This window comes from Arachis hypogaea, chromosome 4 (assembly GCF_003086295.3).
Source record: "Arachis hypogaea cultivar Tifrunner chromosome 4, arahy.Tifrunner.gnm2.J5K5, whole genome shotgun sequence".
Taxonomy (NCBI): Eukaryota; Viridiplantae; Streptophyta; class Magnoliopsida; order Fabales; family Fabaceae; genus Arachis; species Arachis hypogaea.
This window is the reverse complement of record NC_092039.1, coordinates 93,642-121,098: the sequence shown is the minus strand read 5'-3', so window position 1 is coordinate 121,098 and position 27,457 is coordinate 93,642. Positions and strand designations below refer to the sequence as shown.

Below are 27,457 nucleotides of genomic sequence, written 5' to 3'. Positions count from 1 at the left end.
GTTTTGCAAGTTCAAATATAAGACTTAACTGGAAAAAGTTAGAAAATCCGCTAAGAATTAGAATAGCCGATAAATCTATACACAAAATTAATTTTAAAGCAGAAATGATTGAAGTCTTCATTCAAAATTACAGATTCATCGTTCCATCTATATATAAATTAGAATCTGGAATAGATTTAATTATAGGAAATAATTTCCTAAAACTATATCACCCTTTTATCCAAGAATTAACATATATAGTTCTAAAAGCCCCATATGATTCCTCCCTAAATCAAAAGGCAAAATTAATAAGAATCCCAACTACTACTATAAACGAAATTTTAAAATTCAAAATATTTTCAATTCTAGAAGAATGTTATTTGAACTTATATTTCCAGATAAAAACTCCAAAAAATGATCTTGAGATTAAAATAGAAGAACTTTTAAATGAAGTTTGTGCTGAAAATTCTTTAGATATTAAAAATACAAACAAAGAATTAATAAGTATTAAACTAAAAGTTCCTACAAGGGAAATAAATGTTCCAAATAGAATTCCCTATTCAGCTAGAGATAAAGAAGAGTTTTCATCTGAATGTAAGGATCTTTTGGATAAAGGAATTATAAGACTAAGTAAAAGCCCTCATGCGGCCCCAGCCTTCTATGTTGAAAACAATAACGAAATTAAAAGAGGAAAACGAAGAATGGTTATTAATTACAAAAAAAATGAATGAAGCAACTATAGGTGATGCTCATAAGCTCCCAAGAAAGGATTCCATTCTAGAAAAAATCAAAGGAGCAACTTGGTTTTCATCGCTCGATGCAAAATCAGGATATTGGCAACTTCGTTTAGACGAAGAAACAAAGAAATTGACTGCCTTTACTTGTCCAACAAAGGAATCAACAGGAGTATTACTCTATGAATGGAATGTCTTACCATTTGGACTAAAACAAGCTCCAGGTATTTATCAGAGATTTATGGAAGAAAATCTAAAAGATTTAAATGAATTTGTTCTAGTTTACATTGATGATATACTAATTTTTACAAAACAAGATAAAGAAGATCATCTTCAAAAATTACTAATTGTCTTAGAAAGATGTAAGGAAAAAGGTTTAGTCCTTAGTAAAAAGAAAGCTAAGCTAGCAAAACAAGAAATAGAATTTCTTGGATTAATTCTATCTACTGAAGGGAAGTTAAAACTTCAACCAAATGTATTAGAAAAAGTAGATTTATTTCCTGATAAAATGGAAGACAGAAAGCAATTACAAAGATTTTTAGGATGCATAAATTATATTTCTGATCAAGGATTTTTAAAGAATATAACAGATTATACTAAAAACTTATTTTCAAAAATAAGTATAAAAAAGATTTGGAAATGGGAAGAAAAGGATAGCCTGTAGATTCAAAAAATTAAAGAACTTTGTAAAAATCTTCCAGAACTTTATATTCCAGAAGAAGATGACTATTTAATAGTAGAAACAGATGCTTCAGACAAAACCTGGTCAGGTTGTCTAAAAGCTAAAAAAGCTGAAAAAAGCTTGAACAAAGAAAAAGAATCACTAGATTCTAAACATTCCTCAAAGGAACTACTATGCAGATATATTTCTGGAACATTTACACCAACAGAACAGAGGTATACTACCCATGAAAAAGAAACTCTAGCAGCAATAAAAACTATTAAGAAATGGAGGATTGATTTACTTCCAAAGGAGTTTACATTACGTATAGACTCAAGCTATTTAACAGGTTTTATTAGATATAATTTACAATCTGATTATAATCAGGGTCGTCTGGTAAGATGGCAAATGTTTTTATTACAATATCCGATAAAAATCGAGTACATTAAAGGAAATAAAAATATTATTGCAGATACATTGACAAGAGAATGGAGTTCATTATCAACACAATGAATCAAGAAATCCAGAAGCTTGAACAAGAGCTTGAAAAGTGTAATCACTGTCAGCAGCTAAGAGCCCAAATTCAATCCATAAAGAAGGCCATGGAAGCAATGAAAGTAACCCAACAAGCAACATTACCCACTTCAATACCAATGCTGACAACACCATCAGAGTTCAGCCAGCTAAGCGTGGTGGACCAGCCACAAAACCCAAAATCAAAATTAATTTTTTCTGAAAAAATCCCTGAAAATAAAACTCTGGCAGAAATAGTTAAAAAATCAACCCAGGACAAAAAATATTATGTCATCTACAATGGCCCAATGAAAGGAGTCTATGACGATTGGGCCAAAGCAGCCCCATTTACTCATCAACCCAGAACTATTCACAAGGGAGGATTCTTGACAATAGAAGAAGCAAAAGAATCCCTCAGAGAATATGAAGTGCTCCATCCAGAGCAGATTTTAAAAAGAGCAGAAAAAGCTCCAGTCCAAATCCAAAGAACAGCCCAAGCCCAAAGGACTGGACTAATGAAAAATATTCCTACAAGAGCTGAAATAAATGACAAGAAAAGGGTCTGCAGATCAAACTGTAGAGAAACCTTAAATCTGGTCCTAAACTGGATTCTAGACAAAAGAGCAACATTGGGATATTATCCCATTAACAAAGAACAGCTAACAAAGCTGGTAATCTTCCCAGAGGCTTCACCCTCTGATACATATCAGTTTTTCCAATACGGATTAATTGATACGATCCTAATTTTTGACAATTTAAATGTCATTAAAGAATTTTCTGCAGGTTTTATAGATGCAGTGAAAAAATTTAAAAATATGATTGATACAAGAGAACCAAGGGATATATCCCTAAAATTCACAAGTAGTCAGCCAATCTTCAATGAAGAAGGAGAATGTTTGATCCCAGCATTTCAAGTAGTTTTCATGTCAGTTTTCCCAGGAGACTTTCAACCAATAGAACAAGTTCAAGATCTATCAATTTACAGTGACGAAGGAAGATTGGCTAGCACATTGGCAAGAGTCTTCGAAAGAGCCCAAAAAATAAACAAAGAATCCAGAACAAGAATAAACTACAAAAGCAGAAACACTCTAATTGTTTCTAGTAAAAGAAACCAAATTGAATCAAGAGAAATGAGACTCCTAGTGGATTTTGAATCAGCATTTTACAACTTCTCTGGATTACTGGAAAAGCTTCCTGACGGGATAAGGAGGAATCTATGCCATTTACTAAAAGATAAAGAGGACCATAGATGCCAGCTATGCACCTCAGAAATGTCTGAAGAAAGCAACAATGCTGAAGACCCCACCCACGTGGGAAAAGAAGTGGATGAGACATCTGAGTCATCCATCAACATTATTGTTGAATAACGTAAGAGCTTACATCACAAAAGCACCAATAATGTAGTTGGTGCGAACTAAGTGCTCAGTGACGCATGCAATGACGTCACAAGAAGGGTAAGGATGGGATTTGTCCATCAGACCCAACCATTATAAATAGATTGCTAAGTCATTTGAAGGAGTATCAGAAATCAGAAAGCAGGAAGCTTAGAGTACTCATAGGCCAGGAGGGCAAAGAGGAAGTAGCTGAGGCGATTCTGGAGTCTGATCAACTAGAAAAATCATTCTAAAAAACTCCCCTCTGGAGTTAATTTGTAAAAACTCCCCTCTGGAGAAATACCTATTGTAAAATAGCATTAAATAAAAGTTCATCTCCAGAAAGGTACATCCTTATCTTAATCTTTTTATGAATTATTTAGAAGATTTGGAAATAACTGAAGAATCTGATTATTACAAAATAACTGCTTTACTTGATAATGAAAAACAAGCTATTTTAAAATCAGAACTAGATCTCAAAGCAAATGAGAATTTTAAACAAAGCTTTTTAAAAGAAATTTTTAATAGAAAAAACATAATATATTATGGAAAAATGCAGTTTGAAGCACCTGTAAAAATAGAATCTGCTAATGGAGAACTTGAAATAGCTCTAATAGATGAAGAACAAATAAACGAACAAATAAAGAAAATTAAAGATCAACAAAAAAGATCTAAGATTGGATGGATTCATATTAGTACTATCCAAGTTTTAGTAAAATCAACATATATGAAAGGAATTAATTCACCAATAAGTTTAGCAATTTGTGATAAAAGAATTATTGATCCCACAGATCAAATAATTGGAATTATTCATGGAAATTTGGCAAATGTAAATGTTAAATTTAATACCCATATGGGATATGCCATCCCCTTATCAACAAAGAATTTTGATAGATCCATAAGCTTAGCTTATAAGTTTCATAGACAAAGTTTAATGGAACAAAACGACGAACCTTTTTCAATTACATATGCAATAAACTATGCATTAACCAATAGTCATCATAGTATAGAATTTAAAAACAAAGAAGGAATTTATATTGATGATTTATTCCAAAAGGTTGTTAAAACTGAAACACCAAAACGCAAGCCTATTGAAAAACCAGTTTTATTATTAAGAGAACCATCAAGAAAATCGTGTTCCTCTAGTTTTAGAATAAGAGAATCTAAAATCAATAGTCCTTTAAGTCTATCCCATTTAAAAAATGATGACAAAGATTCTGAAATAAGAGAATTAACAAAAAAGATTGAAACTTTAAATGAAACTTTAAAAAACAAACTATGACAATAAATAAAGAAGAAATATATGTGTCTTATCAAAATAAGAAACAAGAACTCTTTGAAAGAGAAAATCATTTAACATATTTAAGGTTTTCTGAAATAAATCAAAGAGCTTTCGAAGTTCTAGTATTACTTTATAATAATCTGAAAAAAGAAGTCGAAAATCTGGAAAGAATAATAGAATCTTTAGAAAATAACAATGAAGCTATGGCAGAAGATGCAGAAATTTTAATACGAAAGATTTTCAAAAAAGTCTTATTTCTTTAAAAACAATTAAAAGAAATATGAAAACAAGAATAATGGCTATAGCCATGAAAATAAAAAATTTGACAACTGAATCTTCAGATTTAGAAGCAGAAATCAAAAGGGTAAATAAAAAGATAATTAAAACAAGAAAATTAATACAACGTTTTAAAACTAAAAAATCAATCAAAAATCTAAAAGAAAATATCAAGAATAAACAGATTTATCGTGCTCGTAGATTGCATTATCTTCACATACAAAATATGATTGCATTACAAGCTTTTGAATCAAGAATACATGTTCAAAATATTCAAGTTATACAACCTCTACAGGTTGAACCCCTAGAACAAATACAAATTGAATCTGAACAAGAATTACAAGTACCTTTATCACCTTTACAAAATCCCATAATCTAAAAAAAAAAAAAACAAAAAACAAAAAAACATATAAAATGCCCGGTTTAGCAAATCAAACATTACAAGATTTAAAAAATGATTTAGATCTTCAGAAAAGTCAAAAAAATATTATGAAATAAGATTACAGAATAGTAATATTTACACAAGAAATAGAGAAGAAGTAGAACAATTCTGCAAAAATTGTATAGAATGTATAACAAAAGAAATAGAAAAGTTGTTAAAAGAAATAGAAGAATTTAATAATGCAAACCCAACCCAAAAAAGATATTTTAAAAATTAAATTTTCTAATATGAGCAAAATAGAATTTTTATTTGCAAAAATTAAAACAGAAATTTTAAATGGTAATGAAAAAATTGGTATCAGAGCCAAGATAACGATCAAGGGTAACACTTTCCCTTTAAGCAACACTTTTTCAAATGCCAAATGGCTACAAATAATTGGTCGTGGTCACCTTAGCCATCACAAAACATGGCCACCACAGAAGGCACCATATATATATATTTGGTTTAAGGTTTGGCACTGGCAACTAACCACGGCTAGATTTTATTTTTTTCGGGTCAGGGTAACCACAGCTAGTTAGATTTGATATGAGTCTCACCTTCCCACGTACTCCTTCATCCAAGCAGGGGTCGTTTTGGGTCGGTACTCTTGGGCCGGTTGATCTTAGCCCAATTTCTTCCCTCTTTAATGCAGGTACTTCTCCAACTTGTAGCCCCGGTTTCTGTCATTACCTGGGCTGTTGTAAGTTGTAACTCACTCAAGTCCATCCAGGTGGCTTCCTAACGTGCCATTCCTTCCAGTCCACGAGAGCTTGGGTCTCAGAGCCTCTAGGTGTGGCAAGCGTGCGGCGAGCAAGTATGGCAGCTGGCTGAGGTTGGAGAGACCATGGCAGGGCAGGCGACTCCGATGGGGAAGACTTTTTCTTCTTCGCCATTCAATAATACGTACTCAATGTTTTCTTCCTAATTCTAATATCTCGTTCATTTACTTGTAATTTACGATTGCATCCATACTATACTAGAGTAACAGTTGCTCATCAATTTTGTTCTTGCTTCAAGTTTCATATATGATTCTTTTGCTTATCAACTTTATTCTTAAAATGTTATCAACTTGTTTTGAACAACTTTTTAATTATTGTAGCATTTTCTTTTTTTTCCCGGATTTATGTTGAACAATTTATACTTGATTTACATTAAAATTAGTGTTTTTCAGTAGTTATGATATTCAAATCCGTGCAACAAGGCTCTTGTTGTCGTTTCTTTTGTTATGCATTTTCTATGTTTGGGTTGATAGACGAATAATTACGTAGAAACATCACATGAAAAATGGCTGTTATATTTTCTTGCAGGGTCATGTTTTCCGTGTGATATATATACATGTATTTAGTTCCAATGGATACTGCGACCCAGCCTAACCAGTCTTCTCAAACTATGGTAGGATTAGGATCTACAAACATAAAATGTGGAATGCCTAGTGATGATCAGAGTTTTCTCTTGTACTTCATTATGGCTACCTACTTTGGTCCTGATATTGAAGGGCAGAGCCCCAGAAAATCTGTGCTGCAAAGAATAGCCGAGGGACTTCCCCCATACACATATGATGAACTAACCGGTTCTTTCATGAAAAGAGTGAAATTGGAGCGTGTTTACTACTACGTACTTAGGAAGGCTAATAAATCACTTATTGTTACATTGCCCTTCCTGCGCCGATTCTTTGAAGGCAATATATCCGACCAAGGGCAAGATGGTGCTTTGAATTACCCTGAGTTCCTTGATTTGTTTCCACTTGAGTTGCATCCTCAATGTCGCTTCAAAAGTCGAAACAAAATCATCGAGAACATTGTATTTATTAACAACCCAGAAATCTTCCAAATTAATCCAGAGGAAATTGAAAGGTTCAAGAGGCTAAGTAGACTAGAGGACTTATATGTGGACATAGATGCTGCAGGATTGCATGCCACCCTTGGTGATAATGTTCCATACAACATGTCAGTGGGGAAGTCAGAGCCTAATGGAAACATGCCTGCCATCCCATCTTGTAGTAGTTCTCAAAAAGAAAGAAGCAGTGATGAGTTTTCTGAGTTTCAGGATCCTATGCAACATGTCCATGTTGTGGCACCTATAAGTAGTGTGCCGTATAGTGGTACAAATTTGATGTACAGCTACATGGCTCCATTGCAACCTGAACATGATACTGACGCTGATAAAATTGGTCCGGCTATGTTATTCCTTCCTTCTCACCCAACTCAAAAGGAGTGGTCAGATATTGTTGCTGCTACCAAGAATGGATTTGCATTGACTGGAAGTGCAGTTACGGGGCAGGTAGGTCCAGTCATAGGACTTATGGACATTGGAGAGTGTGAAGACTCATACCTATTTCGTGTGTCTCTCCCTGGGGTGAAGAGGGAAGAAAGTAAGTTTCACATTGGATTGTTAGGATTTTCCTGTTACATTAATTGGCATTCATTTAGCTCTAAGATTGTACTACATATTTGCATGGGATGGCCATAGATACCTATATTAGGCATTTCTCTTTCATGTTTTTGGTGTACCTTCACTTCCCCTAGCTTGCTAATAACCTAAATAACTGCCAAACTTGAAACACAAACACAGATAGCATTATTTGCAACTTGCAAGTAGTTAAAATATGCATCCACTATCATAATAAACTAACATCAACAGGGTTGGCTTACTTGGTTGTCATTAAACCATGCCTTGCCATAATTGATGAATCTATGTCTAACCCTAGTCATGGTAAACCATGATCAGAAGGCAGGCCAAGTAAGTCAAATTTAGTTGCCAGGTTGAGATTTGATATCATTACTTATGAATCTAGATATTTTATCTTTGGTGATTGCATTCACCATTCACTGATACACTACGGTCTGCCAAAAAGTTGTTATTAATGATGTAAGAGTGTGGTCATATCTGCATAATATTTGAAATGAGAATTCTGTTAAAGATGTTTTTGTCTTTATTTTCTTATATGTCACAATTTCCTACCACAAATGAAAATAGCAAACGGAAAGAAGAAAATGATACACTTGTATTTTTAGTTTACATGCATTTTGATGTTCAGCAATCCCAATAGGTACTTTGCTAATTCAAAAATATGGATTATTCACTGATGGGCTACTGTATTCCTAATAGTTTGTTCTTTTATTTGTTTGTCATGCTGCCTCAAAGATTTCATTACGGATAGGTAACAATATGCTATGAATTTATAAATGCAGGGGAATTCAGCTGTGAGGTTGACTCTGATGGTAAAGTGTTGATACGCGGAGTAACGACAACAGGGGAGAAGACTGTGGCCAGATACAATCAGGTGTTTGAAATGCAAACTCACAACCTTTGTCCACCGGGCCATTTCTCCATTGCTTTTCGGCTACCTGGCCCTGTTGATCCTCATCAGTTTTCGGGTAACTTTGGCACTGATGGTATTCTTGAAGGAATTGTTATGAAAGGGAAATAAATGTACATGATCAAATGGATGTGGTTTCGAGTGACAAAATTCCTGTGTAGTGTCTGTATTTTGTGTGTATTGTTTTGATCAATCCGACTATGAAACATCTTCTCCATTTTGGCTGGTAACCTTTGACCACCACATCTTTGCATGTCTGATCAATAGTTATTCCTTGTTGAGGCACTACAATAGGAGAGATTTTATCCTTTGGCATTTGATTTTAAGTTGAAATTTGCCAATGCATAGAAGAGAAAGCTTGATAGAGTGACAGACAAAGTCCTGAGTTCATCTATTATCATCAAATTTCGTCTCCGTTTCTTCAAAATATGCATCAAGTCTCTCTCTTAACTTTTCCTTTTGGACCCTAGGGTGAAATAGTTATAGGTAAGTGAAATGGTTCTAAAATTGATAGTCAATACAATATTCAAGTAAAATCATGTATATTAATTGTTTCCTTAATAAAACTCGCATGTATACAAGTATCCAAGTGTGTGAAGAAGGAAGATATGGTACATTGGGCCGAACTTGCAATTTGCAGTATCATGAACAAAGATAATTTCCTGGTATAGATTTGTATCCTAGATTTGAACTATTAAATTATCCTAGTTTATGATTCAGCAAGATGGCGCGATGATGTTGCTCTGTACTAAAGTTATCGTCATTAGCAATGCTTGAACTTTGAATTTTTCCACGAAGGTTATTGTCATTCATGAATAACCACCCAATTAATATTACCCTACATAAACTCTCATGGCTAGAATTTTCATTTTAGCTCATCAAGCTGCTGAGAAAGATCAACAACAACAACAACAATAATAATAATAATAATAACTAGTTGGACTCTTTTGGTACTCAAAACCATGTTAAGTATTCGGTTATCTTTTTTTTTTGTCTTCCTTTGGACATGAGTAGTCGGTTATCTAACCCTAATATAGTTATATTAGTTCTTTCCATGATATCCTTCCACGGCAGCCATGTAAATATCTAGTCAATTTCAAGAAACCAAATATTAAATCAAGATACAACATACTTCTGAATGACGTGCATCCTTTCATTATTTTCAAATGTTCATTGCGTTTAGACAAGGCTACTTCCTACCATGACAATGCTGTATTTGCCTATTGGAATGAGCAAAATTCACCGGAAAAAACAAAGGCAGCTAAGTCAGACAAAAAATTTGACGTCAACAACAGCCAATACAAATTCAGCTAAGTTCATTTCAACTACAACAACAGAGTTATGCTTAAAGCATTATTCATTTTGGCTGCCTTTATTAGAAGGGTCGCAAAGATGTTTAACCATTTACAAATGGGAAGCAAAACCTATCAAAACTAATCCAAAATTATTAAACAAAATGAAAAGGAGGGGAATAAAATCTTCACCTGGGCAACTAAGGAATGTCCCATGTAAGGAGGAAAAACTAAATCTACAATTTAGATGGCGTACTATAGGAAATATATTATACATGAAACCTTTTTTTTCACAGAAGTAAAACCAACCACCTTCGGAAATCTGATGACAGAGTACAATAACTTGAATGACAGCATCAGCAACGCCAACTTGCTGGGATTTTTTAACTAGAGAAAGAAACCTTTTTGGAGTTTCCAATCACCGAAAACCAAGAGAAATTACAATTCTCGGCACAACTGGTACTTCTTCCTAACCAGTTTGAGTTGTAGAGGCAGACACTGGAATGCCACTGCCATCGTCAGCTTTAACTACACCCACAGGGCAAGCGGAGCCAGAAGTTCCTCTACTGGCAATTGTAGCTTCATTATTACTCTCATCCAAGCGAACAACTTGAGCAAAGCTCTTTGACATCTGCTTCATGAAATCACCGCTAATGTTAGCAGGACCCCTATGCTCACTTTCTCCAACTAGTCCGACAGCCATCATACTGCTCTGTTGCCTTGCCTTCCGTTCCTGCATAGCCTTCTGTCGATCTTCATAAAATTCAAAATCATCTAAGATAGATACATCGGTTTCGTAGTTCTTCAAAATGGTCAACATTTCAATTCCCTGTTGCAATTTCACCTGAAATGTACCCAAAAAAAGAAAAAACCAAAAAAGATCGAATATATGATGCAATTCTTAATTGGTAATGAACTGATTTAATACTGCATTTGCAAGTTCACTGAAGAGAGTGATGCATAAGAGTGACTACATTCACCTAACATATCCATCACCACTCAAAAAACTCAGCTATATGATTGGTAGGGAGATCAGATGGACACAAGTAAACCAGTGAAAACCCAAATAAAGATTGCATAAGTATCCTTTCAAACACAAAGGCCCAATTAAAGCAACAAGCTTGAAAAGTAGGGTAAAAGAAGACGACTACTATGGAATATCCTCTATACTGATGTACTGAGCTAATTATCAGTGTGATAATCAGCAAAAAAGACAAACAGAATAAGTGACGTAGTCTGAAAAAGGATAGGTGCTCCACCCTCCCAATTTGACCTATCCCAATCCTTGCCTAAAATAAATAGCCACCTCCCTCAAATCATGGCTTCACATATCAGTTTCTTTTCATATTGCCACATACAGTAAAGTTTTCCAGCAATTAATGGACGAGAGAAAGAGACTTTTCACTACAATTTCTTATTATTTATTATTTGATTATTTATTTATTAAATTAATTCTTTTTATAAATATTGCCTCAGCAGCAACACACACCCCTCAAATCAAAGGCCTTATAGCGATAGTTATCAATGGGCCCATTTGAGGATTTGCACTCACTATCAATTTCCCTTTTATCTCACAGTACCTCTTCCTCCCTTTACTAGCCTACCCGTATTCTTCACTATCATCCAAGTACCTGAAAAGACAGGTAATAGATAACGTTTAGCTTGTCTACAAATTTGAGAAGGTTTCTCAAGATAATAAGAAGCTCAACTTGTGTCTTCTGGAATTTGATTGAACTACTATTCGACCATCTCCATCTGTCTTTCTCTCCCAAATCTTGCAAGTGTAAAACTAGATTACAAAGTAAGCCCTAAAAGCATCATTCATAAACTCATTCACAACAAAAGATCCACCCTTCCTACCTCTTGTGTATCCCGACTGTTGGTCACAGGCTTGTTATCATTATTTTCAAGAACGATGTGTCTAAACTGACTGTTCGGTACATCTTTAATTATGTGCCACTTCACAGGAAACTGCCCACTCCACTTATCTTGCTGCCAGAAGTCCGCACTCTTGTCAAAATTTACAGGTCCAATCATTTCAGCTACACCACAGAATTGAGCACTAGCATTTACCTGTATGTAGTTGTAACATATATAATTGTTATTAGTTATATGAGAATGAAACACAAAAGCAAGGCAACACTGGAAGTGAAAAATTACAGATCTTTAGCTTTAGTACTTTACTACTAACTAAATTTAAACATGCATAAACCTAAGACACATCTATGCCCTACCCAATTAAATTATAGCTAAAGTATTTCAATCCCATAAATACAAGGTCAAGCACTATCCATCATCCGAACATTTAGTATCTCAGCACAAATGAAAGCACAAACAACACCAATAAGTGTAACAAAAAAATGGGGGAGACCATAGCTTCAACTTAAGCATGTTCTATCCACTAAACAACTAGTATGCATGATTGGAATCAAGAAACTATGAGATATTTAGCTAAGAGGAATACTTCCCTAAACTATCATTCTAAATTTTATCATATGTACATAAATAAGATTTCCTATAGCTAGTTCCTATTATTATTGTGCTCCAGTTATTTCTATAGGCATTGACAAAGGGAGTCTGGTACACAAGCATCCTACATTAAACAGGCTTCCCTTCAAGAAAGGGCTGCACCCAAAGGGTATAGTGTAGGCAGCCTAAATTGAGACAAATGTCAGCTGACTAATTCCATGGCTTAAACCTGTAACCTTGGGGTCATATGAAGACAATTAAATTGTTGCTCATGGCTCTCCTTCAGGAATTGACAATACAGTAACCCACACAACACAAAAACAGCTTAAGAAATTAGCATATTGACCAATTTGAGAGATCAAGAACTGACTGAAGAGCTTTCCCTATAACCAACCAGAGCATAAACATCAGATTGGAAGAGATTGCTTGGAAGACATGTCCTTATGTCCAATGGACAATGAGAAGATAATGTTCTACTGGATGGGAATTAAAAGTTATCATAAATGCAGATTGTTCCAATGACACGAAGAGAGATACTTCATATGGTAGCAGAATATTTTCGCTGACAAAAAAGATACGAATATCAGATGGTTACCGAAAAGAAGAGAAATATAGGACAGTGATCTTGCTTCTCTTGTGCTTGGCGATAAGCGGCATCTAGCTTTCTGTTTCCATTTGGTGTACTTGCCCAGACCCCATATTTGATGCTCTTGTGAACATTATCTTCACTATAAGATTTGATGACAAAAAATTTGGCATCCTTGTAATCTGTTGCAAAATCAGGTCGGTTGACTGATTCATTTTGGAACTTAGCAGTAGATGCAGCATTACTTTTACTATTATCAACAGAACTATTTTCAGCTGAAATTTGAGTTTTCAGCTTTGATGCCCTAGGTCCTCGATATTGTTCGCTAAGTATATCAAGGGTACCATTACAATTGCAAAAAGCAGCATTTGCTCTGCCTTGCCGTCTGCTATTTTCATGAAAAAGGAAGCTCCTGTCATTTGTGCTAAGACTGGAATTGGTGCCTGCAAAGCTAGAAACCTGGTTAGGCAGATAGCCCCTACCATAGGAGTTTGAACCAGATCCAAAACCATACATTGATCGTTGTTGATGAGAAGCCTGCACATAACAGGAGAGTCAGCACTCAGCACTGTGCCATTGTAATGGCATTGTCTTTTGACAAGTTTTAAGGTTTCACATAGTTGCCAAGGTAGTTGACAAGTTTTAAAGTTTCAGCATTATAAAGAATTTCTTGATAACAAATTCACACTCTGGATCACTGCTCTTCTTTTTCTTTTGTTTGTTCCTTGCCTCACTGCTCTTAAGATGTCATATTAATCAGAACCAAGAATCCATTTTCACCATTTAATTCAATGAAAATCCACTGGAATTTTGTTTTCTTTAACACGCATTGCTAGTCAAGCTGCTTTTCAACAGAGAAAATCTAGATACTGATAAATCACAAGGGTGCAGTATGGACGTGGGACATCTATAAACAGGATAAGAAAGAAAGATATTTGAATTCAGAAATTAGCAACTAAACAATGTGACAGTTTGCAAGATAATGAACAAGTATTAGAATTTAGAACACACCATTCCAACACTCTGGCCAAATGAGCCAATCGAGCCAATTGGTTGTGGAGAAACAGATGGTGATAGAGGCATTAGAGACCTGTGCCTTTCTGAGGGTTTCGAGCAATCTGACCAGATTCCACCAGATCTTGGTCCATCAAATCCTTGCTGGGATTCATGAAAACCAAAGGAGCCAGGTGCTAAAGAAAAACTGCCTCTGCCAAAAGATCCCACTGATGGATAGCCTGGTCTTGGTCCAAAAAACATGCTATCAACCTGTTGATCAATGCTTACAAGGTTGGTGATCTCTGGCTGTGAAACTGGAGTTGGTGAATTGAGATATGGTAAGCTGGGAGGAACTAGTTGATGATAATAAGGTGGCCCAGTGTATGGAAATTGCTGAGGAGAGTATAACTGTGCATCTCCACCTACAGAAGGCAACGGTGTGGTAACTGGGGAATACGGTCCATATGGCATTTGTGGGTTGAAGCCATATCCAGAATGGAATATAAGAGATGGATTTTCATTGTAGACACCCTGATATAAAAGTTAAAACAAATATATGCATCTTATGTTAGGAACACAAACAGAGAGGCTGCAGATAAATATGAAAAAGATTCCAGATTCTCACAGGAGATCCAATATCCAATCCCTCAGAATTGACATATGAGGGATATTCATCCCATTCACCATTGGCATTTTCAAATCCTGGGTGCAAAATAACAAAAAATAAGAAAATAACAGAACTCCACACAGCTACTGGACAAAATAAGACAAGCAACACACTTTAAAAAGAAGAACACTAAAGTCACCGTCCATATATATATATGAAAAAATATAACTAGCCTGGGAAAAAAGTTAGCAATAGTATGGCTGAATATCGAAGCTGTTCAGTTAACAATATAAATTAGAAATGAGGCAAATAAGGAATAACCTCTGTAATAGAAAGCCTGAGCCTGGGGAGCAAACACATTTGGTGGGTACAAAGGACGATCTCCACCAGAACCAAAAGGTCCTGATTGACTTGTGATTTCTCTTGAATGACCTATAGCTGCTGTGCCCTGAGAGGAGTTAGAAGATATTGACCTCTCAGGTATAGATGAATGAAGCTGAACAAGAGAGAAGAGAAGAGAAGAGAAGAGAAGAGAAGAAAAATTAAAGAGGAAACAGGTTTTAGAAAGAACAAGGAAAAATTAAAGATAACATAGAACACTGGAGTAGGAATTATAAACCACTACCTGATCCTTCATGTTATCTGATTCAGCTGATATCTCTTCTGCATACAAGATCAGTATGCTCAGTGACTTAGTATAGTGGTAGAAACACAAAGGTGGTACAAATTATTGACCAACCAAAGCAAAATTTGGGGATGAACTCGAACAATTAACTACATGCGAACAAATCCATAGCTGCAAACCTATGCACACACGATGGATAAGGAACACAAATATACTTCAAAAATTAGAAGCAGGCATGTGAGTAACCTGGCCGCAATGCTTCAACGGAATGAAAACACAATTAAGTATGCTAAATTCCCAAATAAAAAAAACAAACACCATTCAGCTTTTTGTTCCCCCCTGCTGTTGACAATTTAGACCAAGGTTGCCAAATCAGAGAGAAGGAGATGCTTGGCAAAGAGGGCAAACATACCTCTTGTACTTTCTAACCCAAAAAACTTTATTTACTATGCTGATAAACTATTTATAGTAGCTCAATTATCAAAGTTATCACACTGGTCAATTTGCAGGTAAAAAAATCTTATTCGAGGCAATTAACTATGAATAATAAAGTGATCCAATCAGGTATTATAATAAGAGAACAGAAAATTAATAGAATGCCATATGAACACCTAAAGCTAATGCATTACCTAGATCCCAAGATCTAGAAGAAGAAGAAGAAGAAGAAGAAGAAGAAGAAAGAAGCTTTCACAGTTTAATCGAAGGGAATCGTAGCATCAAACACAATCTAACAAGAAATAACTTGCATATCGAATTATTGAACATATATGCAACTTTCACAGTTTAATCATTGACTTGTCAAGAGAGAAAGAAGGCTAAGGAAGCTCAAGATTTAAATACTAAAACAGTGAAGGAGAATATCGTTTTTCACGTACCGACGGTATGATCCGGACCCTGCGATGGTTGGGTTGCCGCCATGAATCCGAAGAGGAACGATCTTCGAAAACCCGCACAAGAATCTCACCAAAACACGGGTTACATTACACGCCGTGCCAATCTCGTTCATATTCATCCAAAGTCAGTAATTTAAGAAATCCGCACAGTTTTACTCATGAATTTAATTTTCTTGTATCTATTACTTAAAAATTATTTAAATGTATAAATTTAATTCTCTACCAAAAAAATTGTATAAATTTGATTGAATAAGTACTAAAAATTTGTATAGCATTAATATATTAAAATTAAATTCTTAACCATTCTATAAAAATTGATATAAGATTAAACATAGAGAATTAATAGTTTTCGTCTTTACTAATTACTATATATGTTTAAAAATATGACTTAGTAAAATGAAATTAGATAAATATTAATAGAATTATATAATTTATAATTATTTTAACATTTTAATTTTAAAAATTATATTAATGCTTAAAAATTAAAACATTCAAAATATTAATAATCATACAAAATATACACTATATTTATTATATATAATGGAGATATTGAAAGAATTAGTGTCCAATCTTTTTAAAATAAAAAATATCCATTGTTATATATAATTTATAAAAGAATGTTATTTTTAAAATTAAAATCCAAATTTTTTTTAGTTAAATTATAAAGCACTTATTATCTCAGTCAATTCGATTTTTATTATTTTTGTACACATTTAATAAAGAAGAGTGAGTGAATAAGCACATTAAATTACGTTGTATTTGACATGATACTAAAACATGAAAACGAATATAAAATTATGTTTAAATAAAAAAATATAAATTATGTTTAACAGATAAAATATAAAAAAAATATTGTGTCATGATATATTAAATTAATATATCAGTCATGAATTTTGTATCTAAATTCATTCAAGTTGGCTTAATACAAAAAAATCTAATACTATTAAATGAAACGTGAAATTAAGGTGTTCAACACATACGAAATGACCGCTCTTACCCAAAGCTTCTTCTCTTCTTCTTCTCTTCTCCCCGTACTTCTTCTTCTTCTCACGCTCGTTTACGCACGGAGCTTCTTCTTCGCATTTCTCCTCTTTCTTTTTCGCATTTCTTCCTCTTCACGTATTTTCTCCTTATCGTCATTCTTTTGTTGTTGTTGCTGCTGTATTTTTTTGTCTTTTCCTCCTTCTCTCTCTGACAAAGAAGTAGTTGAAGGTGAGGAGGAAGAGTTTTAAAATGTACAAAACAGAAATGAACCAAACACGTCATTATGGTGAAACAATTGTATAGTAATGAGTGAACGAAACATAATACAATATATAAAATCAAATTCAAACAGCTTTCTGCATAATGAACCGAACCACATACTCATGGTGAAACAATTGTATAGTACTGAGTGAACAAACATAATACATTATATAAAATCAAATTCAAACAGCTTTCTGCATAATGAACCGAACACAGTACTCACGGTGAAACAATTGTATAGTAGTGAGAGAACGAAACATACTCCATTATATAAATTCAAATTCAAACAACTTTTTGCATAATGAACCAAAAACGTCATTATGGTGAAACAATTCTATAGTATTGAGTGAACAAAATATAATCCATTATATAAAATCAAATTCAAACAGATTTCTGCATGATGACCCGAAACACATACTCACGGTGAAACAATTGTGTAGTACCACATAATCCATTATACAAAATCAAATTCGAAACACCTCTATCTATAATTTAGATATTATCAATTCAATTCAATTCAGATTCAGATTCAGAACACCTCCGTCTATTCAATTCAATTCAAATAAAATTAGTAATTATATTCCATTGAATTTGATTCAAATTTGAATAATCCAAACCTCATCAAATTAATTCGTTTTGGAAGAATAATCCAAATCGCTCTCATTCTTGAAATTGATTCATTCATTGTTTCGATTTAGAAGTGAAGATCGAAGAAAAAAACGAAAAAGAAGAACAATGAAACTTATTACGTTAAAATCAATGCAGATCAATAAGAAAGAACGCGAGTAGAGAAGAAGAAAAAGAACAATAAAAAAAACGCGAATAGAGGAGAACGACGAAGATTATTACGTTGAAGAATAAGAAGAAGGAGGAGGAGGAAGAGGAGTAGGAGGTGGTTTAGGTTGTAGCAGAAGGTTTACGTTGAGCAAAGGTTTATCACGCAGCAGAAAAAATTTACATTATATGTAACACGTGTATGATAAACGAGTGAAAGGGTGGGAGAGGCGCATCTGGGAAAAAGAACTTGGATGAATTATTTACATAGATGTGACCTTTCCTCTTAATATATATTGTATTTTTTTTTCAGAAATAATTTGTAAGATATTGAATAGGGACATAATTTTTTTTTATTGTCACTATCAATATTTTATAATTACATTTTTTAACATTTTATTTTTTTTTAATTTTGTGTGAAAGAAAAAGTAAAATAAATTTAACTTATTATTATTTATTTTATCTTATATTCAGTTTATCATCAAATAAAATATAAAAACATTAATTTTTGACTTTGTCTGTTGTGTTGTTGTGTTTTATCGTCAGTCTCTTGTTTTATTTTATTTTCAAAAACCAATGCAACTTACACTTTGTTTGAATAGATACTGGAAAATAAAAAAATAGAAGGAAAAATGAAAAAAATAGAAAAAAAAAATAATTTTTTATGTGTTGTTTGGATAAAAAATAAATAAAAAAATAAAGAAAATTTTTTTATTTATTTGAATAAAAAATGATTAAAAAAATTTATAATTGAGTAAAATTATATTAATATTCTTATATTTTTTATTTTTTTATTAATTAAAAGGTGACTTAATAATTTTGTCCATATTTGCATTTTTTTTGTTTTCATCACATCTTTAAAAAAAAAATTTTGATAGATTCATACCATTATTTTTTTTTCTACTCAATTTGTTTTTATTTAAGCAACAAAAAAATTATTTTTTATCCATTTTTTCTTTTTTTTATATTCCCAATCCAAACATTATGTTAGTGGCAAGACTCGAGAGGCAGTGAGTAGAAAAAATTTAAGCAAGGATTTCGAAAATTAAAAGAAAAAATTAAGTAAATTAAAGCAAAAAAATGTTTGATCTAAGTAATTAAATAATGGGTAATTGTCAATTACAGTTAATTTTTGATAACGATGTCAAAAATTTGGTTGCGGATTTTTAAATACTACAACTTAATCGACAAATATATCGAGTCATACTAAGTAATGATTCATGTGAATTAGTATTAATTCTACAAAAATTAATAGATTAAACAATAATAGTTAAGTGATTAAACTAATAAGACAAACAAACAAGAGTATTTTGATTTCTAAATTGCTTCAAACAGTAATTGCGAGAATTCAAATAAACAAACAGTGAATGGATTGTGAATTTAATACGAGAAAACAGTTAACGCTTATATATATATATATATATTGATTACATGTTAATGTTAAGACATCAATAAGTTTTATAAGATTTGATGTGATACATTTGACATATAATACATTCATTCAATTATATTGGTGCATTTAGATATTTAGATTGAGTTAAATTGTATTCTAAGAGTATATATTAATTAAGATGATAAATTAAAATATTTTAATTGAAAATATAAAAGTTTAAAATTTTAATATATTTGTTTTATATTTATTGAAATAAAAATTTAAAATTTTTTACCAAAGTAATCTTTTCATAGTTCACATATTATCGAAACCTATTTTCTAAAAATAAAAGATTAAAAAATCAATATTTTTTAAAGTAGTTAATAATTAATCATTAAAAAAAACATCTAAAACTAAAAATAATAAAACCATCCAAAACTTAAGTAATAAAAGCATTTGAAAGCAAGAAAGATAAAACCAATTTAGAACATAACATTTATAATTTATAATTTATAATTTATAATTTATAATTTAAGATTTATAATTTAAAATTCAGGGTTTATAATTTATAATATAGAATATATAGTGCTAGCAGAAAGGTTAAGAGAAGATGGGTAAATGAGTAATTTAAAAATTTTGATTTTGATTTTATGATTTTTTAACCAGATCAATACTTTTTGATTGATTTGTTGATTAAATTCTTGAATGAATGGTGTTGGTTCTTTAGTATTATTTTTTAAATAATAAATTTAAAAATTTATTATTTTTATTAATTAGATAACACAATAACACATAAGTGAACATATGTATAAAAAAAATTTATGCTATTAGTATAAAAAATACATTGAACTTTTATTCTTGTAAAATATTCTAATTTTGGTTTTGGTTTATGCAAAGAAAAAATGGTTTTAGTAAAGCAAAATTAAAAAGTATTTTTGCTCGTTCTAACATGTGTATTTCTTTTGCTAAGAGGAAGATATGATGTGATGAAGTAAATATGTTCCAAATCAAATATGATATGAGATGGAGCTTACAATGACCTTTGTTATCTAAATGTAATATTTTAATGTGTTTTAACTACTTATTAAAAAGAGACTTTACTTCGTATTATATGTAATTGGATAAATTACAATCTATTTTGATTTGTGTTGTTTAGATTAAAAATTAAATATATATAGTTTATAATGAAATTTTTATGATTTAGATTTCTTGAATTTCTTATTTTTAGATTTATTTTGTGATTATCATCTTTTGTGATGTGATTATACTTAAAAAAATAAATCTCATAAAATAAAGCAGCCCATAGTCACCATTTTAAAATACATTTTAAAATAGGGTGACCATACATAACCTATGGTCATAGTAAAAACTGTGACCATAGATAAGGTTATGGTCACGGTTTTAATGAGGGGTGACCATAGATAATGCTATGATCACGATTTTAAGGAGGGGTGACCATAGAGGTTATGGTCACGGTGAAAATCATGACCATAGATAAGGTTATGATCACGGTTTTAAGGAAGGGTGACCATAGATAAGGCTATGGTCACGGTTTTAATGAGGGGTGACCATAGATAAGGCTATGGTCACGATTTTAAGGAGGGGTGACCATAGAGGCTATGGTCACGATGAAAACCATAACCATAGATAAGGCTATAGTCACGGTTTTAAGGAAGGATGACCATAGAGGTTAACCATAGATAAGGCTGTGGTCACGGTTTTAAGGTGGAGTGACCATAGAAGCTATGGTCACGGTTTTCGCCATAACCATAGATTAACCTATGGTCACGGTTAAAAATCGTGGTGTAATAAAAAAAACGTGATCATAGATGAAAAAAACGTGACTATAAACCTATGGCCACGCCAGAATAGGTCACGGTAAAAAACCGTGACCATAGGTCCAAAATCGTGACCATAGATCTATAGTCACCCTAACTGTAACCATAGGCTTTTTTTTAGTGATTAACAGTTCAGCTAACTAATAGTTCATATCAAATTTATCAATTAATTTTTTTTAATAAATCATTTATGTATAATTGTATATGTATAATTTAAGTGGTAGTTAGTATTTACGAGCCCTGAAGCTTATCATATAATTAAGTCATGGGAAAAACAAGCAGATATCACTCGTTCTTACCTCGACAAAGCTGCCAAGAGGATGAAGAAATGGGCAGATAAGAAGAGGAGGCATGCAAGCTATCAAGTGGGAGACAAGGTAATGATCAAACTTCTTCCACAACAATTTAAAGTCTTTCGCAAAGTTCATAAGGGTTTAATCCGCAAATACAAAGGGCCATTTGAGATCATTGGACGTGTTGGGGAGGTTGCTTACAAAGTACAATTTCCTCCCTCTATGAAGATCCACTTGGTCTTTCATGTGAGTATGCTTAAACTATATCATGAAGACCAAGACGAACCGAGTAGAGGTGACTCGAGTCGTGCCCCGCCCGTGGTGATTAGATCATTTGATAAAAAAATTGAAAAGATCTTAGCTAATCTTATTGTGCGACGAAGAGGGGGTACCACCAAGTTTCCAATAGTTCATCAAGTGGAAAGGACTCCCGATAACCAAAACTAGCTGAGAAACTCGTGAAGATCTGTGACAATTCCAATAACACCTACGGCGCTATCATGAACAGAATGCGATGAGGACGTTTGCGCATTAGGTGGGGGAGAATGTCACGGTAAATTTTAGAAGGTTAAATTCAACAGTATTTGTATAGTTTTCTAAAGTGTTCGAGAATGCTCTAGATGGTTCCGAAACGTTCTAGAATGTCCTAGAAGGTCGCATAATACCCTAGAAGGTTCTAGAAGAGTGTAGATGTATATAGAAGTATAAAGAGTGGTATGAAATAATCTATAAACATTTAGAAAGTTGTGGTATATAGATATTTGTAAAGAAGATTCTGGATGATTAATTTGGACCGTGGATTAGATTTAATTTTAACCATCCATTAAGGAGGTGGATGACTATAAATACGGGTGAGAGTTAGAGTTTGTATGTGTGAATCATTTGTAATGAACACTTGAGTAATAAAGTGTTCTTTCCATCAAAACTTCATTTCTCTTGTGTTCTTAGCTTTTTTGCTAAATACTAGGGGTTAGGCTGATTTGGTCTTAACTCAAGAGGTTGAGTAAGTTCGAGTGCCGGCACGGTAGCGTTAGAGTGTGTCCAAGGCCGTGACAATTTAGTATCAGAGCAAGGTTCGAGAGGGAGCACAAGTCGCTTGTGGGTATGGCTTCTAGTATCACCATGGAGCATGTTGAGTCTCAAAGGGGAAGGAATGCTATTCCTTCTCAATGGGGAGGCAAGAAGGTCCGTTCTTCAAGTGAGCCTAGAGGTAAGGACTCTAACTTCTTAGAAGAGAGAGTTTCTGTGTTGGATAATGTTTTATCCTCTATGGATGAGCATTTCCAAAGGATAGAACATGATAAGGAGTATTTATTTCGGTAAATATTTTTTAAATTGTTTATTTTGGTAATTATTAGATTTATTTTATTTATTTAAATAAAAAATCCAAAAAATATTAGAGATAACTGAATACTTTTTTACAAATTGAAGGTATTTATAATTAAAAATTTAATTAAATATTTGATTGCATATATTTATTAAAAATATTATGTTAATTTTAACATTTTTAACATGTAAAGGATGTAATTACAAAATTAAAGGTAATGTAGGGATTCAATTAAAAGAAAAAAAAAATATAGGAACTTAATTAAAAATTTGGTAAAATTATAAAGACCAACAGAATAATTAAACCTTTTTGAAATTAACTTTTTACACTAAAATCATCTTTAAAATTTCACTTATATTAATTACATTTTTAAAATAGATAAAAATATACCACGTTAATTTTTGACTTGTTTTCCATTATATTATCATTCTAAATACTAAATTAATCCTTAATTTTATATTATAGTCTTATTTTATACTTTTTTGTTTCCAAAAGGCATTATTACTTCGAAGGAAGTGAATCCATTTGATAAAAAATTATCTTTTACCATCTCTATTTTTTTTAGAGGCAATAGAGTTAAAGTTTCTAAGAGAAACAAAAATTAACAGGAAATGACATTAGAAGTAGCCACACTTCTTTTATTAGTATTTAATTGAAGGGAAATAAAAAAGAAAAAGAGAGAGAACAAAATAAATTAATATAATAAAATAAAAATATAGAGTAAATATAATTATAATCAAACTTTCTCTAAAAAAGTTTAATTTTTATTTTCATTCTTGTTAAATATGTATTTTTATTTTTTTAAACTATTCACTTATAAAAGTTAGTTAAGAGATGCTAGTAGTTAATACGAAGATAAATTTAAAAAATATGTTAATCCCCTTTTATATTTATTTTATATTAGTGTTAAATATGTTCAATATATGGACTTACATTTTAATTTAATATGATAAATTGAGAACAATATTTTATAATCATAAATTTTTTAAATTTAGTATAATACTATTATCGTTATTATATAATCAACATTGAATAAGTTGTTTTATTTTTATTTAAAGTAAAATACAAATGGAACCGTTTAAAATTTATAATATTCTTGAACCATAAGTAAAGAGATCAGACTTGAAAAAATAAGAATATATATAACTGTAATAGTAGCATGCTAATTTCACGCTAAATTTTATATCATAAGACTAATGAAAATTTATCGACAACCTAGTATTTTACTAACCTCATTAGAAAAATAATTGGCATATGATGTTGTGCTCCATGTTACACATTTTATTTCAAGCCTATAAGTATAGGTATAGAACAAATATTTGTACAAAAGTGTAAATCATAATATGTTACTAAAATAAAAATCTCATTTTTCTTACCTAAATATTATTAAAAATATCTTTAAACACGTCATTTGTTGTTGATGACTTTGGATTGCTGTTTTCATCTATAATTAATTTTTTTTAATTTTTTTAAATATACAAGTTATAATTTATTGATATAAAATTATAGATTATGTTCCTATTATTTGAGCCAGCTCATGAGTTTTCGATGAGCCGAGCTTGAGTTTAAGAAATAGGCTCGATTATTAATGAGCCGAGCCGTGAGCCAAGCTTAATTTTTGTGAGCCGAGTTTGAGCTTGGTCTAGCTTGACTCAACTTGGCTCACTTCCAGCCCTAGTTCAGGCCATTTTGACTCTTAACTATTGACAAAACAGCGTAAAATTACCCATAAGTGAACACTAATTTTGGCAAGTAAAGTCCTGCATGTGATAATGATTTATCACATAGTGAAATACTTTGGTTTTTTAATATTTTTCTCCTATAGTATCCTGTCAGCCAATAATGTCCATGTTACATTCCAAATACAATTTAGTTTGCTAACACTATTAGATATCAATAGCATCACAAATAGTTTTCTCAATTGATCACCAAACCTCATTAATAGCTGTAATAAATTTTCTATCATCACGTAATAGTCTACTAAATAAAAAGCATCTTGGAAGTTAGGATATGTAATCCCATTAACTGTCTTATAGACTCATATGTTATGCAACTTTTTTTAACGGTTAACAAAATTCTCATATAGTATATATCACCTGTATCCGGTAGAACATAGTTTAACTTCTAGATAAAGTACTCTCTTGCTTCAAATTCTTTGTTGGCCTTCATCCATGCTAACAACATCGTGCATTTTCATTTCTCTTAATCCATGATTTTCTCAAGATTGTCATCGTCTATAGAGATGATATTTTGCTTTCCAGACAAATAAAAGATTAATCTCATAACTAAAGGTCATCTTCGATGAATATCATAAGTCAAAGTTCTCCACACAGCCTCCAATGTAAAGAAATACCTGGAATTATAAAATTGTTTGATTTCATAATATGTTTCTTTTAAGTATGCTTATCTTTTATATTTTTAATATTAATATGCCAATAATAATACTTTAAATAAAAAATAGAAAAATACTCATCCACTAAAAATATTTTTTTCAACAAATTAAAATCCTTCAAGTACAAAAAACTTGAATACTACAAAAATAATTATAACAAAATGAAGTTAAAATAACAATCTAAATAGAAAATACTAAAACAAAGGTTTTGCAAATCGGTTTGAATTGACTGGTCAAATTGATCAAATTGCAAACCGTTGCTAAATACAGTTTGAACAGATGGCAAAATCGACAGATTTGAAAACTGACGTTAGACCGTCGAATCGACCAGGAACCAATTGATCAAACCGAACCATGATTCGGCCGACTTTTGAATTTTAACAAAAACGCTACGTTTCGAATGGCAAGGATGGGCAACCCTAAGTTCCCTAACACCTCTTCCCTCTACTCTCTAGCCTCCACAACGCGAAGCAACAGTCTAGAGTCCAAACTCCAGCCCCAATTCGTCTCAACCTCATTGAAGTTGCCGGCGCAAGTCCGTCTAGTCACCACCACCGTCCCAGCTTCAAATTTCGAAGGCATCGGCATAACGTCCGTCCAACCAACATCTAGCCATTGCCGTTTGAGCTTCAAAATCGAAGCCGCCGTCATCGGTCTCGCCTCTTGTCTCTGTTGCCGATCTCGCTTTCTGCCTCCACCGCGCAGCCACCTCCCGTTGGTGCTAGCTCTGTTCCACACGACTGCATCAGTCACTATCTTCCCAGCCATTGTCTCCAGCCACTTCCACACCATCGCCAGCTCTGTGCTATTCCAGTTTTTCAGGATCCAGCTTCTAGCAGTAGGTATTATTTTTTTTTTGGTAATAATAATTGTTCAACAATTGATTAATTGTTGTTACTTATTAGTTAACTTTGTTATTGAATTATTGATTAATTGTTGAAGGCTTGAAGCATTGATTAATTGTTGAATAATTAATTAATTGTTGTTACTTATTAGTTAACTCTGCTATTAAAACATTGATTAACTGTTGTTACTTGTTAGTTGACATTGCTGTTAAATCATTGATTAATTGTTGAAGGCTTGAAGCATTGATTAATTGTTGAATAATTGATTAATTGTTGTTACTTAACCTTGCTATTAAAGCATTGATTAATTGTTGAAGGCTTGAAGTGGAGAGGGATTATAGAATTTGAATAATAATATTAATAATAATACTAATTACAAAGTAAAAAGAGATTGTAGAATTTTAAATAAGAAAATAGAAAAATATTTATTCATTGAAAACAATTTTTTTAACAAATTAAAATCCTTCTAGCACAAAAAAAAGTTTAATATTATAAAATATTTATAACAAAATAAAACTGGAATAATAATTTAAATACAAAATACTAAAACGAATAAATTCAAATATATAGAATAAATTTTAAAACAAATTCAAATAAATAAATTTACATTAAAGTTAATATTTAAATTTTTAGATTTTATTTTATTCATCTATTATTATGTGTAAGTGCTTATATTTAAAAAATACTAATTGATTATCCATCATCGACTTCTAATTCAACAACATTGTACGTAGTAGATTTGTTATCATTTTCAAGAATGTTCTCACTTCCAATTTGAGTAAGATATCCAACAACATTAAAAATAGATTAAAATAAAAAATATTTGTTATCAATAAATTTATTAAAAAGAATACAACCGATATTATTAATGAATTAAATAAATTGATCATTAAATATTATTTTAAACAACAAACTTATAAACTAAATAGGTGTAATCGAAACCAAGAGCATTGAGAGTGTCAAGACTCACAAAACTAAATCTATATTGTAGGATACTTGACAATTTGAGAAGTCTCTGCACATCGGTACACTGGTTTAAACTCACAAACTATTCCTTCTCTTAACAAATTCATGAATCGAGACACAAGAGCCTTCTTTAACTGAGAGATGTATTTTTTCTCCCTAGAATTGACACACATAAAATCAAAGAAAAAATAAAAATGGTAAATAAACATATTTGAAATATCAATAATACAAACAGGGATGGATTCAGAAATCTAAGAGTGGAGGGGCGAAAATTAAAATCTTGTATAATCAAATATAATGCTATATATTTAATAATAGATATAATTATAATTAGTTTTTTAATTAAAAAAATTAATAAATACTTGTCAAATAAAAGAAT

The 27,457-nt window shown here is 31.9% G+C and overlaps 2 protein-coding genes across 13 annotated transcripts; one reads left to right on the top strand and one right to left on the bottom strand.

The window, feature by feature from the left end:
* The first annotated feature begins 5,819 nt into the window (after positions 1-5,819).
* Positions 5,820-8,801, top strand: LOC112795500 (increased DNA methylation 2). Of its 3 annotated transcripts, none has more exons than XM_072234731.1 (4): positions 5,820-5,891; positions 5,970-6,142; positions 6,636-7,610; positions 8,431-8,801. In XM_072234731.1, the coding sequence occupies exons 3-4, from the start codon at positions 6,665-6,667 to the stop codon at positions 8,667-8,669; spliced, it is 1,185 nt and encodes a 394-aa protein (XP_072090832.1). In that variant the 5' UTR covers positions 5,820-5,891; positions 5,970-6,142; positions 6,636-6,664; the 3' UTR covers positions 8,670-8,801. The 3 variants fall into 3 exon arrangements, with proteins under 3 accessions (XP_072090832.1, XP_072090831.1, XP_025693223.1); XM_072234730.1 differs by having other exon boundaries at positions 6,547-7,610; XM_025837438.3 differs by lacking the exon at positions 5,820-5,891 and having other exon boundaries at positions 5,913-6,142; positions 6,547-7,610.
* A 1,096-nt stretch (positions 8,802-9,897) lies between these two features.
* Positions 9,898-16,183, bottom strand: LOC112795499 (YTH domain-containing protein ECT4). Of its 10 annotated transcripts, none has more exons than XM_072234729.1 (9): positions 16,009-16,183; positions 15,134-15,312; positions 14,830-15,004; positions 14,527-14,603; positions 13,917-14,432; positions 12,915-13,442; positions 11,711-11,923; positions 11,560-11,624; positions 9,898-11,481 (listed from the first exon to the last, which is right to left on the bottom strand). In XM_072234729.1, exons 2-9 carry the CDS (start codon positions 15,143-15,145, stop codon positions 11,451-11,453), a joined length of 1,617 nt encoding a protein of 538 aa, XP_072090830.1. In that variant the 5' UTR covers positions 15,146-15,312; positions 16,009-16,183; the 3' UTR covers positions 9,898-11,450. The 10 variants fall into 10 exon arrangements, with proteins under 10 accessions (XP_072090830.1, XP_025693222.1, XP_072090829.1 ...); XM_025837437.3 differs by having other exon boundaries at positions 15,134-15,171; positions 16,009-16,181; XM_072234728.1 differs by having other exon boundaries at positions 14,830-14,956; positions 15,134-15,171; positions 16,009-16,172.
* Positions 16,184-27,457: the final 11,274 nt, after the last annotated feature.